Raw genomic sequence first — 15,574 nt, 5'->3', positions numbered from 1 at the left:
AAAAAAAAAAAAAAAAAAAAAAAAAAAAAAAAAAAAAAAGTGTACTTGCATGTTGGAGTCTACAGATGGTTGGAGTCATCTGCCCTTTCTTTTCCCCAATAAACCATATTACCCAGGGAGGGACACTCAGAATTGCCTCAATGAAGCAACCCACCCTGTGTAGGAGAAACTCACTGGGATTCTGTGAAATAGAGGGCCTGGGAGACCTGGAAAACAATGTGGCAGCTGTCTGGAATGGAGGCCAATAGTAACTCAACTGGGCTGTGGCAGAAGAGGGAAGGCATTGGGCTGTGTCTGATCAGAGTCTGCAATTTTTCCATCAGTCCTAAACTGGCGTTTGCCTTCTCCGTTCGCATCTTTGGGATTTGCCTCCTGTGTCAGTCCCCTAAGCCTGGCACCTCTAGGGGTAGAGTGTGCCTCTTCTAGGGGTAGAGTGCATTCCTCTTCAAATGCAAATCAGGTCTCTTTGCCCACCTGCACTCACAACCAGGCCCTGCATTGACCAGTGCAGCTCCCCCATCACTGCACCCTTAATATGCCCTCTTCTTTTCTCTCCCCCAGACATTACGTGCCAGCCATAATTTCATAAAGATAATGTCATGAACTTTTTCATGGTACTTAGATGTGCTGCTCTCTCCCCACCTCTCTTTTCCCTGATAACCTTTATTCCTCTGCATTAGGGTTATGCTAGATGCTGTAACAAACCTCAGAAGTTCAGCATTTAACACAATAGAGTTGTTTTCAAATTCTCAAAACATGGCCAGGTGCAGTGGCTCACACCTTTAATCCCAGGGCTTTCAGAGGCTGAGGAGGAAGAATTGCACTTTGGGAGGCTGAGAAGGGAGTATGGCTGGACCCTAGGAGTTGGAGACCATCCTGGTCAACATAGTGAGACTTCATTTCTACAAAAAATAAAAAAAATTAGCCAGGTGTGGTGGCATGCATTTGTAGTCCTAGCTACTTGGGAGGCTGAGGTGGAAGGACTGCTTGAACCCAGGAGGTTGAGGCCGCTGTGAGTTGTGATTGTACCATTGCACTTCAGCCTGGGCAGCACAGTGAGATCCCGTCTGTAAAAATAAATAAATGGGCTGGGTGTGGTGGTTCATGCCTGTAATTCTAGCACTTTGGGGAGCTGAGGCAGGTGGATTGCTTGAGCCTGGAAGTTCAAGACCAGCCTGGACAACATGGCAAAACCCCATCTCTATAGAAAATCTACAAATTAGCTGGGTGTTGTGGTGTGTACCTGCAGTCCCAGCTCCTCAGGACGCTGAGGTGGGAGGATCACTTGAGCTTGGGAGGCAGAGTTGTAGTGAGCCAAGATCACGCCACTGGACTCCAGATGGGGACAGAGTGAGACCCTGTCTTAAAAAAATTATAATAATAAAATTCTCAGAACAATCTATATAGCTATTGCAGGTGGTGCGGTGCTAGTGGCATTGTGGAGTTGCTATCTCCCACACTAACATGAAGAAGGTTTGTTCTTCCTTTTTCTTGAGACAGGGTCTCTCACTCTGTCACCCAGGCTTGAGTACAGTGATATGATCATCGCTCAATAGATCCTCAACCTCTAGGGCTCAAGCAATCCTCCTGCCTCAGCCTCCCGAGTAGCTGGGACCACAAGCACACCTCACCTTGTCTGACTGTTTTTTTTTTTTTTTTTTGTAGAGACAGGATTTTGCCATGTTGTCCAGGCTGGTCTTGAACTTCTGGGCTCAAGGGATCCTCCCACCTTAGCCTCCCGAAGCTCTGGGATTACAGGCGTGAGCCACCATGCTCGGCCAGATGTGATTGTTTTTACATCAGCAAATAGATTGCATTTCCAACTACAAAGCAAGAAAGAAGTTGATCAAATACTGCATAAAGTATATAATTATTTTTATTGAGGCAAAATTAACATAACATAAAATTTGCCATTTTATTCCTTTATTTATGTATTTATTTTTTCAGAGTCCGTTGGTGTGGGGTGGTCTCTCTTTGTTGCTCAGGCTGGTCTTGAACTCCTGGGCTCAAGCCAGGCTTCTTCCTCAGCCTCCCAAGTAGCTGAGACTACAAGCTTGCAGCCCAGTGCCCTGCTTTAAATGAGCGATTTCAAGGCTGGGCATGGCAGCATGCGCCTATAGTTCCAGCTACTTCGGAGGCCGAGGCAGGAGAGTCATTTGAACCCAGGACGTGGAGGTTGCAGTGAGCCGAGATCATGCCACTCCACTCCAGCCTGGGCAACAGAGCAAGACTCCATCTCAGGAAAAAAAAAAAATTAGAGATCTCAAAGGGTGGCCATTTTAGTGGCATTTAGTACACCTGCAATGTTGTGCAACCATCACTTCTAACAAGTTTCAAAATTTTTCCAGTACCCCAAAGGAATATCCCTTGCCTGTTAGCAGTCACCCCCTACCTCAATCACCCCCCAGCTCTAATCAACTATCAGTCTGCTTCTAACTCTATAGATTTGCTTATTCTGGATATTTCATGTAATTGGTACCATACAATATGAGGGTTTTTGTTTGTTTGTTTGTTTGTTTTGAGACGGAGTCTCGCACTGTTGCCTGGGCTGGAGTGCAATGGCGTAATCTCAGCTCACTACAACCTCCACCTCCCGGGTTCAAGCCATTCTCCTGCCTCAGCCTCCCAAGTAGCTGGGATTATAGGTGCCTGCCACCACACCCGGCTAATTTTTTGTATTTTCAGTAGAGCTGGATTTTCACTATGTTGGCCAGGCTGATCTCGAACTCCTGACCTCGTGATCAGCCCGCCTCAGCCTCCCAAAGTGCTGGGATTACAGGCATGAGTCTCCGCGCCCGCCTTATGTTGTGTCTGGCTTCACTCAGCATGTTTTTGAGCAAAATGTTCTTGCATGTATCAATAGTTCATTCCTTTTCATGGCTGAATAAAATTTTGTTGCATTGGCTGGGCACGGTGGCTCATGCCTGTAATCCCAGCACTTTGGGAGGCTGAGGTGGGTGGATCACTTGAGGTCAGGAGTTCAAGACAAGCTTGGCCAACATGGTGAAACCCCGTCTCTACTAAAAATACAAAAATTAGACAGGTGCAGTCATGGGTGCCTGTAATCCCAGCTACCTGGGAGGCTGAGACAGGAGAATTGCTTGAACCCGGGAGGCAGAGGTTGCAATGAGCTGAGATCGCATCACTGTACTCCAGCCTGAGCGATGAAGCAAGANGAAAAAAAAAAAAAAAAAAAAAAAAAAAAAAAAAAAAAAAAAATTGCTGTATGGCTATACTACAATTTGTTTATCCATTCATCCATTGATAGACCACAACTTAGAATTTGCCCTTTTAAAAACTCGAACATCGGCCGGGCGCGGTGGCTCAAGCCTGTAATCCCAGCACTTTGGGAGGCCGAGGCGGGTGGATCACGAGGTCAGGAGATCGAGACCATCCTGGCTAACATGGTGAAACCCCGTCTCTACTAAAAATACAAAAAACTAGCCGGGCGCGGTAGCGAGCGCCTGTAGTCCCAGCTACTCGGAGGCTGAGGCGGGAGAATGGCCTGAACCCGGGAGGCGGAGCTTGCAGTGAGCCGAGATCGCGCCACTGCACTCCAGCCTGGGCGACAGAGCAAGACTCCGTCTCAAAAAAAAAAAAAAAAAAAAAACTCGAACATCGGCCAGGAGCGGTGGCTCACGCCCGTAATCCTAGCACTTTGGGAGGCCGAGGCAGGCAGATCACCTGAGGTCAGGAGTTTCAGAGCAGCTTGACCAACACGGAGAAACTCGCCTCTACTAAAAATACAAAAAATTAGCCGGGCGTGGTGGCGCATGCCTGTAATCCCAGCTACTCGGGAGGCTAAAGCAGGAGAATCGCTTGAACCTGGGAGGCAGAGTTTGCAGTGAGCTGAGATCACACCATTGCACTCCAACCTGGGCAACAAGAACGAAACTTCATCTCAAAAACCAAACAAAACTTCAACATCCCTAAGAGTATTTCTACTCCCTAGAACCTATGCCAACACCACGCTCAGGGTCCACATGATGAGTCTTCCCATACATATTATTCTCATGTAATAAAACCATTTCATAAAGAAGGGACTGTCCCCCATTTTACAGATGAGGAATCAGAGGCACAGAAGGATAAAGTGACCCCATCCAGGTGGTTATTTCCAAGCCTAGTGTTCATCCCACTGTACCATAGCTATTGTCTCTGAGGGCAGGTGACTTGAAACAAGGTCTGTGTGGAAAGCAAACTTCTTGCAGAGAATTTCAATGCAATCTAAGTGAATGCAGAAAACCCTTGAATTCTGTTCTTCCCTGGGTGATTCTGAATGCTGTCCGAGAGTGTCTCTTTCCAGGCAGGGAGCCAATGTGCTGGGCACACAAGTTCTCATCGCTTCCCTTTTTGATACCCTCTCATTACTTTTAATTGCATCTGAGCCTTTCTAGCATCTTGTATTTTGCTTCCTAATCCAGGACATTTCTCTGCCTCCCACTGGTCCAGCATAGCACTTCCCTCTCTCAGAGCTCTCCAGAGAGGTGCCCCCAGAAAATGGAGCTGGTCTTGTGTAATGAATTCATCTCTGTAATGAATAGTATAATATCCAAGTCCCAGCATATTTACATAGCAATCTTCACACAAAAGCAACATTACAAAGGGAAGATTTTTTTTTTTTTTTTTTAAGAATGCCATCTCAAAGCTCCATTTCCTATAGTACGAAGAACACTATTGGAATTACCCTGACAGGAAGACAAAAACAACTTCCAGGGATGCTGGGTGAGAGACAATAGCTAAATCAGACCCATTAATGTTTAAAGTCAATGGACCATAAAACTGCTTTTCTCTACTTACAGCCAGGCATCATCTTACAGAAAGGAGGAAAAAAATTACCATTTTAACTCTACTGAAATCCATAAGCCCTCCCCTAATTTTCATTCCTCTTGAAATTCTCCAGTAAGTACCATCGGAATGAAAATGAGAATCAGTCTCTCCGGGGGGAATGGCTCAGTCCTCATCAGTAAAGTGTGTGAACAGTCCTCCAGAGATGGAGGTGGGAGGCTGCCCACTGGGAAAGTCTCCATCACTCAAACCTGCAGAACTAGTTGTGGGAACTCACCGTGGGGCTTGGGAGCCTCTGGACTGACTTCAGTAAAGCCCTACACAATCCCAGGTCAGGGTAGACCTGAGGCAGAATTTAAGAAACCTGGCAAGTACAGGGAAGTAATACCTTCAGGGTACGTTTCACCCAGTGGGCTGCATGGGAGGGATCTTCAACATTAATATGTTAGATGCTCCCCAGGGGGCACTCGCTGGAATTGAGCCAGGCCTCTGTTAGTAAACCGCTGGACCTAATCCTACATTTGTGTAATGCCTGACAAAACCCGTTCCCATTATCTCATTTGATCCTGAAAACAATCCTCAGAGGGAGGCCGGGCAGGGATTATTTTTCCCATTTACAAGTGAAAACACTTGTAAACTGATTTGCCTGGAGTCCCACACCCAGGATGTGGCAGGAATGAGACTTGGATCTAGGTCTTCGTACAACCTGTTCTGGGTTCTTTTGACTTCACACAACAAACTGATCAAAACATTCCCAGCCCCACCCACTCCTCACAACTACCAGCTCAACCAGCAACTGGAAACTCACCAGACAGCTTGTGTTTATGCTACCCTCACACCTCTTTCCTAGTGAAGAAATACACCTTTGGCTGGCAGGCTCTCCAGGAAAAAATTAATTTCATGTCATCTCCTTGAACCAAAGACCAAAATTAATCCCAGATGGATTTGAAAAAAAAAAAAAAAAAAAATCAAGGCATTTGAAAAATCTAAGTAGAATGGAATATTTAATAACTTTCTGGCAGCACGGAGACTCCAAATTTAGCATCGTGTTAGAAATTTCAAAGGGATTTTAAAATTTGCCTACATGAAAATTTGGTTTTACTGGGGGAAAAAATGACTGTACAGAGCCAACAAAAGCCTGGAGACGTATTTGCAGCAAAATATGAAAGAAAAGGGTTAACATTTGGTATGTAAAGGAGTCATGCAAATACGTAAGAAAAACTCCCTAGGAAAATCTTATTAGGAAATAGACAATTCATAAGAAAGGAAGTACAGTTTGTTAACAAACATTTAGAAAACCACTCTCACCTAACTGAAATCAAAGATATGCAAACTGAAGGGAGAAAATTTCCCTATATAATCTGCAAAAAAAAAAAAAAAAAAAAATTCAATGATAATACTCAAATACTAGTGAAGATGTAAGGACATATGCTCAAACATTAATGATGGTAGAGTACATTTACCTAACTCTTGGAAAGAGATTTCCTGAACATTTATCAGTAAACCTTAAAATACCCAACTCCTGTGACTTAAAATTCCACTCCTGGGAATATGCTCTAAGGAAAGAATCATCAATAAAGTGTTATGCACAAAAATGTTAGTCACGCACTTAACGATGGTGAAATTAGGCAAATGTTAAAAGCACAGGCACTTGATGGAAACTTATGTAATCATTAAAATGTTTTCAAAGTGCATGCAACAACATGAAAAACGCTTATGATGTAAGGCAAAGTGGAAAAGTGTATAACATTGTATGCGTGTGTTTGTATAGTACACTTTCATAGAACAAAGGCTAAAAAGGAAAAAAAATTAAATGTGAACCATGTTTGAGTGCTATGAGAGATTTTTTCCATCCCCTATATTTTTCTTTTTCTTTTTTTTGAGAGGGAGTCTCGCTCTGTTACCCAGGCTGGAGTGCAGTGGTGTGATCTTGGCTCAAACCTCCGCCTCCCGGCTTCAAACCATTCTCCTGCCTCAGCCTCCCGAGTAGCTGAGATTACAGGCGCCTACCACCACGCCCGGCTAATTTTTGTATTTTTAGCAGAGAGGGGGTTTCACCATGTTGGCCAGACTGGTCTCGAACTCCTGACCTCAGGTGATCCGCCCGCCTCGGCCTCCCAAAGTGTTGGGGTTACCGGCATGAGCCACTCACCGCTCCTGGCCAATCCTCTATATTTCTATTTGAACCTTAAAAAAAAAAAAAAAGACAAAATCAACTCTTTAGCGGAGCGGCGGTGAGTCCTATTCTAATGATATGCCCGGGGCTTGAAGACTGAGGGAGGGAAAGCTTCTGGGACCTCACCTCAGAGCGACTCTGCTCTGCTTCAAAGCGTCCCCTCTTAGGCCGGGCGCGACGCCTCACGCCAGTAACCCCACTTTCGCAGGCCGAGGAGCGAGGACTCCTTGAGCCCAAGAGTTCAAGACCAGCCTGGGCAAAAATAGTGAGACCCCCCCCCCGTCTCTACAAAAAGAAAAACTTTTTTTAATTAGCCAGGCGTGGTGGCCGCGCCTGTGGTCCCAGCTGCTCGGGAGGCTTAAAGTGGGAGGATCGATTAAGCCAGGGTTCGAGGCTGCAGTAAGCCGTGTTCGCGCCGCTATACTTCAGCCTGGGCGGCAGAGACCCTTTCTAAATAATAAATAAGTAAATAAGTAAGGCGCAGCCTCTTCACTGCCAATTCCCTCCGTCTTTCCCCGCTCCGCCTTCTCGAAGCCGGATCCCCGGCAGCCCACCCCTCCCCCACGCCAGGGTCCGGGAACTGCGGGTGCGCGGGGCGGGAGCCGGGCGGGCCTAGGCCCGGCCGACACGTGGGGAGGGAGGCCGCGGCCCAGGAGGCGGGCCCGGAGTGGGTGTGGGTGTGTCCCTGCGTGGGAGAAACCAACCCCTGCCTCCGCCGAAGCGCCACGTTCCTGCACCGCTTGTCGGGCCCGGGCGATCGGAAATCAGTCCCCACGCCCCGGACCCCCTCCTGGAGGGACAACGAACACAGACGCGGGACGGCTCCGGCCGCCGCCCGAGCCGCCCAGCGCCCCCGCGCCGGCTAGCGCGTCACCCCCGCCCCGGCGCGGTGGTAGGGCCCGGCGCGACGTCACCCATTGTTTACAAATCAACCCGAGCCGGCAGGATTCCGGCTCCCGCGGCGGCAGTCGCGCGGCTCGAGTTCCTGGCGGGCTCCGGCTTCCGCGTCCGCCCCTGCCCCGGCTTCTCCCGCAGCCCCGCGCCCGCGGGCAACCAAGCCCCCAGCGACGCCCGCACAGCTCCGGGTGTCAGGACTGGGGGCCATGCCGTGCCGGAGGGAGGAGGAAGAGGAAGCCGGCGAGGAGGCGGAGGGGGAGGAAGAAGAGGAGGACAGCTTCCTCCTGCTGCAGCAGTCGGTGACGCTGGGCAGCTCGGGCGAGGTGGACCGGCTGGTGGCCCAGATCGGCGAGACGCTACAGCTGGACGCGGCGCAGGACAGCCCGGCCTCGCCGTGCGCGCCCCCGGGGGCGCCGCTGCGGGCCCCGGGGCCCCTGGCTGCGGCGGTGCCGGCGGACAAGGCCCGGCCCCCGGCGGTACCGCTGCTCCTGCCGCCTGCGTCGGCTGAAACGGTGAGCCCGGCGCCCCCTGGGGCCCTGCGCTGCGCCCTGGGGGACCGCGGCCGCGTGCGGGGACGCGCCGCTCCCTACTGCGTGGCCGAGCTCGCCGCAGGCCCCAGCGCGCTGCCGGGGCCGTGCCGGCGAGGATGGCTCAGGGACGCGGTCACTTCCCGCCGCCTGCAGCAGCGACGATGGACCCAAGCCGGGGCACGCGCTGGCGACGACGACCCGCATCGGCTGCTGCAGCAGCTGGTGCTCTCGGGAAACCTCATCAAGGAAGCCGTGCGGAGGCTCCAACGAGCCGTCGCCGCGGTTGCAGCCACGGGCCCCGCAAGCGCCCCTGGGCCCGGGGGAGGCTGCAGCGGACCCGACCCCATTGCCCTGCAGCCCTCAGGCTCCTTGCTCTGACCCAGGCCTCCTGGAGGAGAAAGTGGAGGCCGCTGCGTAGACCCAACAGCGTCCAGTTCCTACTAACTATGAGCTGAAGCCGACGTCGCCAGCCTGGGAGCGACCACTTTGGCTGCGGGGAGGCGCGTGGGGAGAGATCTCAAGCCGCGAGAAGTTACCAGCTGCGGCGAGGCCGTCGGAGAAAACTTAAGCGTGGAGAAATGCGTGCGCCAGGGTGCGTCCGTGGGGCATGAGAATTTCCCGGGCCATCCAAGCCCAAGGACCTGGGATAAACTGGGAGAACTATGGCAGCTACTTGCATCGACTTGTACCTCACTTAGCCCTTGGGGGCGTCGTGAGCTTGGATTGTTTAAAGAGGGCTCAGGGGCAGGAATCGCGATGGCTTTATAACAATACTTGAAAACTAACGACACGCATACATTTTCTTGTTATTTTCCTGTGGAGGAACTTAGTGAAAGTGGTGCTACAATTGCTGTGCAAAGAAATTCCAGAGGGGAGAAGAATGTAAAAGTTTGGTGGTGGGTGGGTTGGCATTGCCCCTTTCTCCCACCGATTCCGTGGCTGGTGAACGTGGGAGATGTGAACTCCAGTTAAGGGACTGGAGGGAGGTGAAGAATTTTGCAGGTGGGAGAGTTGGATTTGAATGTGGACTTGTGAATGACTTGACCTTGCCACCTGTGGTCAAGGTCACGGTTTGCTGTGGGCTTCCTGGGAGACCTTACTCACTTGGAGTCTTCTTTCTCTTGCTCCAAGAAGAGCCCTGTCGGTGCTTTACCACCACTTGGAGTCTCCCGAGGACACAAACAGGCAGAGAGGAATGTGTAGGGAGTTTTTTCCTGTTTTCTGTGCTTTCCTTGCCGGCTTCCAGGACTCCCGGTAGGCCACTCACGGCCATGCCAGGAACTGTCTCAGAAACAGTCATAAACAATCTCTTGAGTCTCTCTCCTGTCCTCCCAGCTGAGCTTTCTTATTCCACCCTTTCTGGTGTCTATAGGAATGCATGAGAGACCCTGGACGTTTTTCTGCTCTCTTCTGGCCCTCCATGGAGCCATGGGCCTCGGCCTTGGCGGTTCCTCACCCGCACTATTTATTTCCTCCTCCCGTGTCAGCCCTTCTTTTGTGTCTGAAACCGGTTTTAAAATGTGACTCTCCTAGAGGAGAAGCCGCTGGCTGTACCCTTGTGAAACTTGACGGCGCTTTTGTAAGGTGCCACCCCCGAACTTTAAGGTAGCTAAACCAATTTTTAAAAGATTCAATGGCTTGTTCATCCTCCAGATGTAGCTATTGATGTACACTTCGCAACGGAGTGTCTGAAATTGTGGTGGTCCTGATTTATAGGATTTCATAATTAAAATGTCTGCTGAATAAATTTGGCTTTTGTTTTGGAGCACGGTTTGGCATTTTGGTGGAAGGTGGGAGAGGGGCAGAAAAGCATATAGGGATGTTCTTAATAATGAAGAGGGCACTTGGACTAAATAGGGGGACCTGGACAAATGGTTTGGGCCAATGCCGCAGGGCACAGAATGCTAGTGGAGCCGCAGTACTTGAGGCTTCTGAGTTTTTGTTCCACAAGATCAGAAAATTAAGTCCAGGTTTTTAGAAGCTGCAAGATGGGCTTCTCCTCCCTTTGTGGAAAGGCAAAGTATTCTAGAAATGCTTTCTGGGCTGGAGAGCAAAGAGGTGCTGTGGTGGAGGGAGGTGGATTTTCATCTGGACGTTTTGTGCAAAATGGGGAGGGCACGGGCGAAGCCAGCCTGGTTTCCCCTTTGAGACTGACCTAGTCTTGAGCTATGGCCTTGGGAGAGAAAAACAGGGTTTTACAGCAGTGTATTTGGTAGTTGTAAAATGGCTTGGTTTGAGCAGTCGGGGGTTAGATTTGACTGAAGTAGCCCTCCTCCTCTCCTCATTCTCTCTCTGCCCTATCTTCCCAGACGTAGAGCGCTTGCTGAATCCCTTCCTAGTTCCTGCCTTGCCCTTTTCTCTTTTTAATTTAATTTTATTATTTTGAGATGGTGTCTTACTCTGTAACCCAGGTTGGAGTGCAGTGGCACAATCTTGGCTCACTGCAGCCTCAACCTCCTGGGCTCAAACAGTCCTCCCACCTCAGCCTCCTGAGTAGCTGGGACTACAGGCTCATACCACCATGCCAGACTAATTTTTTATATTTTTAGTAGAGATGGGGGTCTCACTGTCTTGCCCAGGCTGGTCTTGAACTCTTGAACTCAAGTGATCTGCCTGCCTCAGCCTCCCAAAGTGCTGGGATTAAAGGCGTGAGCCACCACACCTGGCCCCTGCCTTACCCCTTCCTTGCCCAGCTCTACTAACCAGCCCCTAGGGAACCTCTCCTGCTCAGCACACTCCCAAGGCTGGGGCTGCAGAGGGAAGGCTGATGCTCAGTTGACTCAGCCCTTTCTGCTCACCCGCTGTGTCATGCTGGGCAAGTCAGACTTTTGAGTTTTTCCCTTGTGATTTGTAAAACAATAGTACTTAATAGGGGAGTTGGAAGGGTTAAATTAGGACTTGAAGGGGAGACTTCATTGCTCAAAAAGTGATAGCTGCTCATTCTTGGTACTACCACATGGCTTTATGTGCCATGAGGTAAGCACTATTTTTCCATCTTACAGATAAGGACTACAGACAATAGGAAAAGGCCTACAGGATCTGAGTGTTTCTCTGCTTGCCTAGGTGGAGAGGGAGCTGATCCCTGTTATGGGCAGGCACCCTGGTTCCTGGTTGGCACCTTTTACAATACCTTTTTTTTTTTTTTTTGAGATGGAGTCTCGCTCTGTCGCCTGGCTGGAGTGCAGTGATGTGATCTGGGCTCATTGCAACCTCCATCTCCTGGGTTCAAGCGATTCTCCTGCTTCAGCCTCCCGAGTAACTGGGACTACAGGTGCGTGCCACTACACACAGCTAATTTTTGTATTTTTAGTAGAGACGGGGTTTTACCACGTTGGCCAGGATGGTCTCGATCTCCTGACCTCGTGATCCGCCCACCTTGACCTCCCAAAGTGCTGGGATTACAGGCATGAGACACCGCACTTGGTTGTTTTTTTTTGAGACATGGTCTTGCTCTGTCCCCAGGCTGGAGTGCAGTGGCATGATCTTGGCTCACTGCAGCCTCCACCTCCTGGGTTCAAGCAGTTCTCCTGCCTCAGCCTCCCAAGTAATTGGGATTACAGGCACCCGCCACCACTCCTAGCTAACTTTTGTATTATTAGCAGAGATGGGGTTTCACTGTGTTGCTCTGGCTGGTCTCAAACTGCTGACCTCAAGTGATCCACCCGCCTTGGCCTCCCAAAGTGCTGGGATGACAGGCGTGAGCCACCGTGCCTGGCCCTACTTTGCTTTTTACAATGGTGAAAGGTAGGAATTATTGGTGGTAGAGCAGAATCAGAACTCAGGGCACTTAAGTTGGTCCTCTTGCCCGCTGTCTGAGCCTACACACAATGCTCTTCTCACACACCCCACCTCTTGCTACTGATCCAGCCATTTGCAGAGCCTGTGGAGAGCCTGGGCCTGGGGAAGTGTCTTTGTCTAGGAGGCAATGGCCATTTCCAAGATGCTGCAGCTTGGGATAGCCCATTCCTAGTACTCTTAGCTCAGGAATGATTTTGGCTAGGATATCCCTAACCCCTTGTAGTGGAAGGGCACAGAGTTGAGACAACTTCGTCTTCTGAAGGGGCCCATGCCCATGTTTCCCTGATAACATTCTGCAAGTCTCTAGCCTAGAAGGACCAGAGCAATAGGGAAATAATAAGGAGAAATGGTGTGTGTGGGGGAGGGGGGAGTGTTTGGAGAGTTAGGAGTTTCACATGGGAAGTTACAAGGACAGAAGCCTGGTGCCTCATAAATGAGTAGGAGTTGGAGAGGGTTTAGGGCTTAAGATAAAGATTTGGCAGTTAAGACTAAGGGGGTGGGATGGGGTGGGGCACAGAACGGGGCCTGGGAGATGGGCAGTAGTAACCCTAGCTAATGTGCAGTAGTGCCTGCCATGTGCCAGGCTGTGTTCTAAGCACTTTGTTTTCTTTCTTTCTTTCTTTCTTTTTTTATTGACAGTCTCACTCTGTTGCCCAGGCTAGAGTGCAGTAGTGTGATCTCAGCTCATTACGACCTCTGCCTCCCAGGTTCAAGTGATTCTCCTGCCTCCAGCCTTCCAAGGAGCTGTAGCTACAGGCAGGCACCACCACACCTGACTAATTTTTTTTTTTTTTTTTTTTTGTATTTTTTTGGCATGGATGGGGTTTTGCCATGTTGTCCAGGCTGGTCTCGAACTTTTGACCTCAAGTGATCCACCCGCCTCAGCCTCCTAAAGTGCTGGGATTATAGGCGTGAGCCACCACACCCATCCTGTGTGTGCCCGGCCTGTGTTCTAAGCACTTTACAAAGACCCAACTCATCAAATCTCTGTGGGAGGAAGAAGACTACACAAAAGGAACAGACAAAATAAAAGTAGAACCAAGAGAAGCCAAGGGAGACTAGGGTGAACAGTAGAAGTGGGGAATGTATGTGGGTCCACATGTGCACATAACACAAACACAGCTGTATCTGTAATCGCTATGTATATCCTCTGTAGTCAGGCCACAGAGGTCTGGGGCATATGGAATCAGATCTTATTCAATGACTTTCACTGTCTTTTTTGAATCCTGAAGTTAATTCTCAAGTTCCCTTCGTCAGCACCCTTAAGTAGCGTGTTTTGAACATCTGCACTGGATTCCTCCCCTCCTTAGCCCAGCTGAAGAAAAGTACTATTTATGGTTCATCAGCGAAAGGGGTTTGTGACTTCAGTGTCTAGGAAAGATTTTCAGGAAAACCTATAGGAAACCATTTTTCACCAATCTTAGGCTGTGGAATCTAATTTAGACAGTTACAGAAATGGGCAAAAGGCAGGGCAAAGGTAACAGGATGATAACCAGCCCTTGCTTTTTTTAACCCACCCAAATCAATAAGTCAAACAAACTGCCTGGGCAGCCTGTCAAGTGGGGGTTGTGATTTTACCTGTTATGAGTCAGTTGACAGTTGATAAGGGGGAACACTTAAACTCTTTGCTATCAGTTTTAGTTTTCATTCCATTATAGCGTCAGCTACAAATAATTCATTCACACAAAAACAACAGCAACATATCCATCCGTCCCAGGCATGAAGGATGCTTTCAGCAGCCAATCTGTCAGGTTCCAGCCACACTGTGGCAGGACAGTTAGTAACATAGGGAGCTGTCCTGTGGCATCCACAACCACAGTCCCTTTAAGCCCTGCCCTTCAAACCTGCCCTGGCGGAGGACCCCGTACCGTCCCACTCCTCCAGGAACTTAGACCTTTATAGTACCTTCCCTTTGATTTCACCCTTTTTTTTTTCTTGAGATGGTGTCTCGCTGTGTCACCCAGGCTGGAGTGTAGTGGTGTGATTTCGGCTCAGTGCCACGTCTGCCTCCCGGGTTCAAGCGATTCTCATACCTCAGCCTCCTGAGTAGCTGGAACTACAGGCATGTGCCACCACGCCCACCTAATTTTTGTATTTGTAGTAGAGATGGGATTTCACCATATTGGCCAGGTTGGTCTCAAACTCCTGACCTCAAGTGATCCACCCGCCTCGGTCTCCCAAAGTACTGGGATTACAGGAGTGAGTGAATCCTTCCCTTGGCCATTTTCCCTTTTTAGCTGTAGTCCCTCTTTTCCCATCTTCAGACTTGTAGGCACCACAACGCATCATCTACGTCCCAAGCACCCCACTCCTTTAGCCTCTGCCAGTCTGTTGAAATTGCCCATTTGTTTGCTCTGCAAATATTTACTAAATACCAGTACCCTGGCGGCTGTTGCTAAATGCAGCTGTGTTGCAGGCAGTGGCGAAGCATTTCTACTAGCATTAGCTCAATTAATCCTCACAACAACCCTATGGGGGGGGACTTTTTTTTGTTATCATCGGACTTTGCAACTGAAGGTAAGGTTAGAGAGGTGAAGTTACCTGCCCAAGGTCACAGGAAGGAACTTTCAAGGAAGGAGCCAGGCAGTCTGGCTCCAGAGCCACGATTTTACAGCTACACAGTACTGTAACTGAGGCCTACCGGTTTTCTTTTGGAAACGTCTGGTGTTTTCCTCTCCCTTATCGCCTGGGTGCCTGGGAGCTGTAGCAGCCATTCAGCCGATCTGGCTGACCATCAGTGTTTCCTTTCAGCTCCAGACCACTCCCCATGCCATGAGGCCTGACAATCTGCCTAAAACATCCTCTTCATCTTGTCACTCCTCTTCCATCACAAAATATATAATCTATTGGGGAAGAGAAGACATTCACATATGAGTCCCTGAGATAATTCTATAATGACAGTAAATAAAATGTGAGAGTGAGAATGAAATGAACCTAAAGGCCAATTCCTGTGAAGAAATTGCACAGTTTTCTTTCTTTTTCTTTTTTTTTTTGAGATGGAGTCTCACTCTGTCACCCAGGCTGGAGTGCAATGGCATGATCTCAGATCGCTGCAACCTCCGCCTCATGGGTTCAAGTGATTCTCCTGCCTCAGCCTTCCAAGTAGCTGGGACTACAGGCACATGCCACCATGCCTGGCTAATTTTTGTATTTTTAGTAGAGACGGGGTTTCACTATGTTGGCCAGGCTAGTCTCGAACCCTTGACCTCAGGTGATCCATCCGTCTCGGCCTCCCAAAGTGTTGGGATTACCAGACCCGGCCTATTGTATGGTTTTCTCCTGCAGATTATAGATAGGCGTGGACAGGACAGGCAAGTAGAACTTGAGCATTTGAATTTTAGAAAAGGATTGGTTTTCTTTTTTTTTTTTTTTTTTTTTTTTTTTTTTT

The 15,574-nt window shown here is 49.3% G+C and overlaps 1 protein-coding gene across 1 annotated transcript; it reads left to right on the top strand.

Annotated features, from left to right (window-relative positions):
* Nucleotides 1–7,926: 7,926 nt before the first annotated feature.
* Nucleotides 7,927–10,153, top strand: FRAT2 (FRAT2, WNT signaling pathway regulator). The gene has a single exon (XM_025396937.1). It carries the CDS (start codon nt 8,065–8,067, stop codon nt 8,764–8,766), a length of 702 nt encoding a protein of 233 aa, XP_025252722.1. The 5' UTR covers nt 7,927–8,064; the 3' UTR covers nt 8,767–10,153.
* The last annotated feature ends 5,421 nt before the right edge of the window (nt 10,154–15,574 follow it).

Source organism: Theropithecus gelada, chromosome 9 (assembly GCF_003255815.1).
Source record: "Theropithecus gelada isolate Dixy chromosome 9, Tgel_1.0, whole genome shotgun sequence".
In the NCBI taxonomy this organism is placed as follows: domain Eukaryota; kingdom Metazoa; phylum Chordata; class Mammalia; order Primates; family Cercopithecidae; genus Theropithecus; species Theropithecus gelada.
Note: the sequence above shows the minus strand (reverse complement) of the source record. Positions and strands in the feature narration are given on the sequence as shown.

Bases quoted from the DNA above. Each gene is read 5' to 3' on its own strand.
- FRAT2 (XM_025396937.1), top strand. From the start codon at position 8,065: ATGCCGTGCCGGAGGGAGGAGGAAGAGGAAGCCGGCGAGGAGGCGGAG.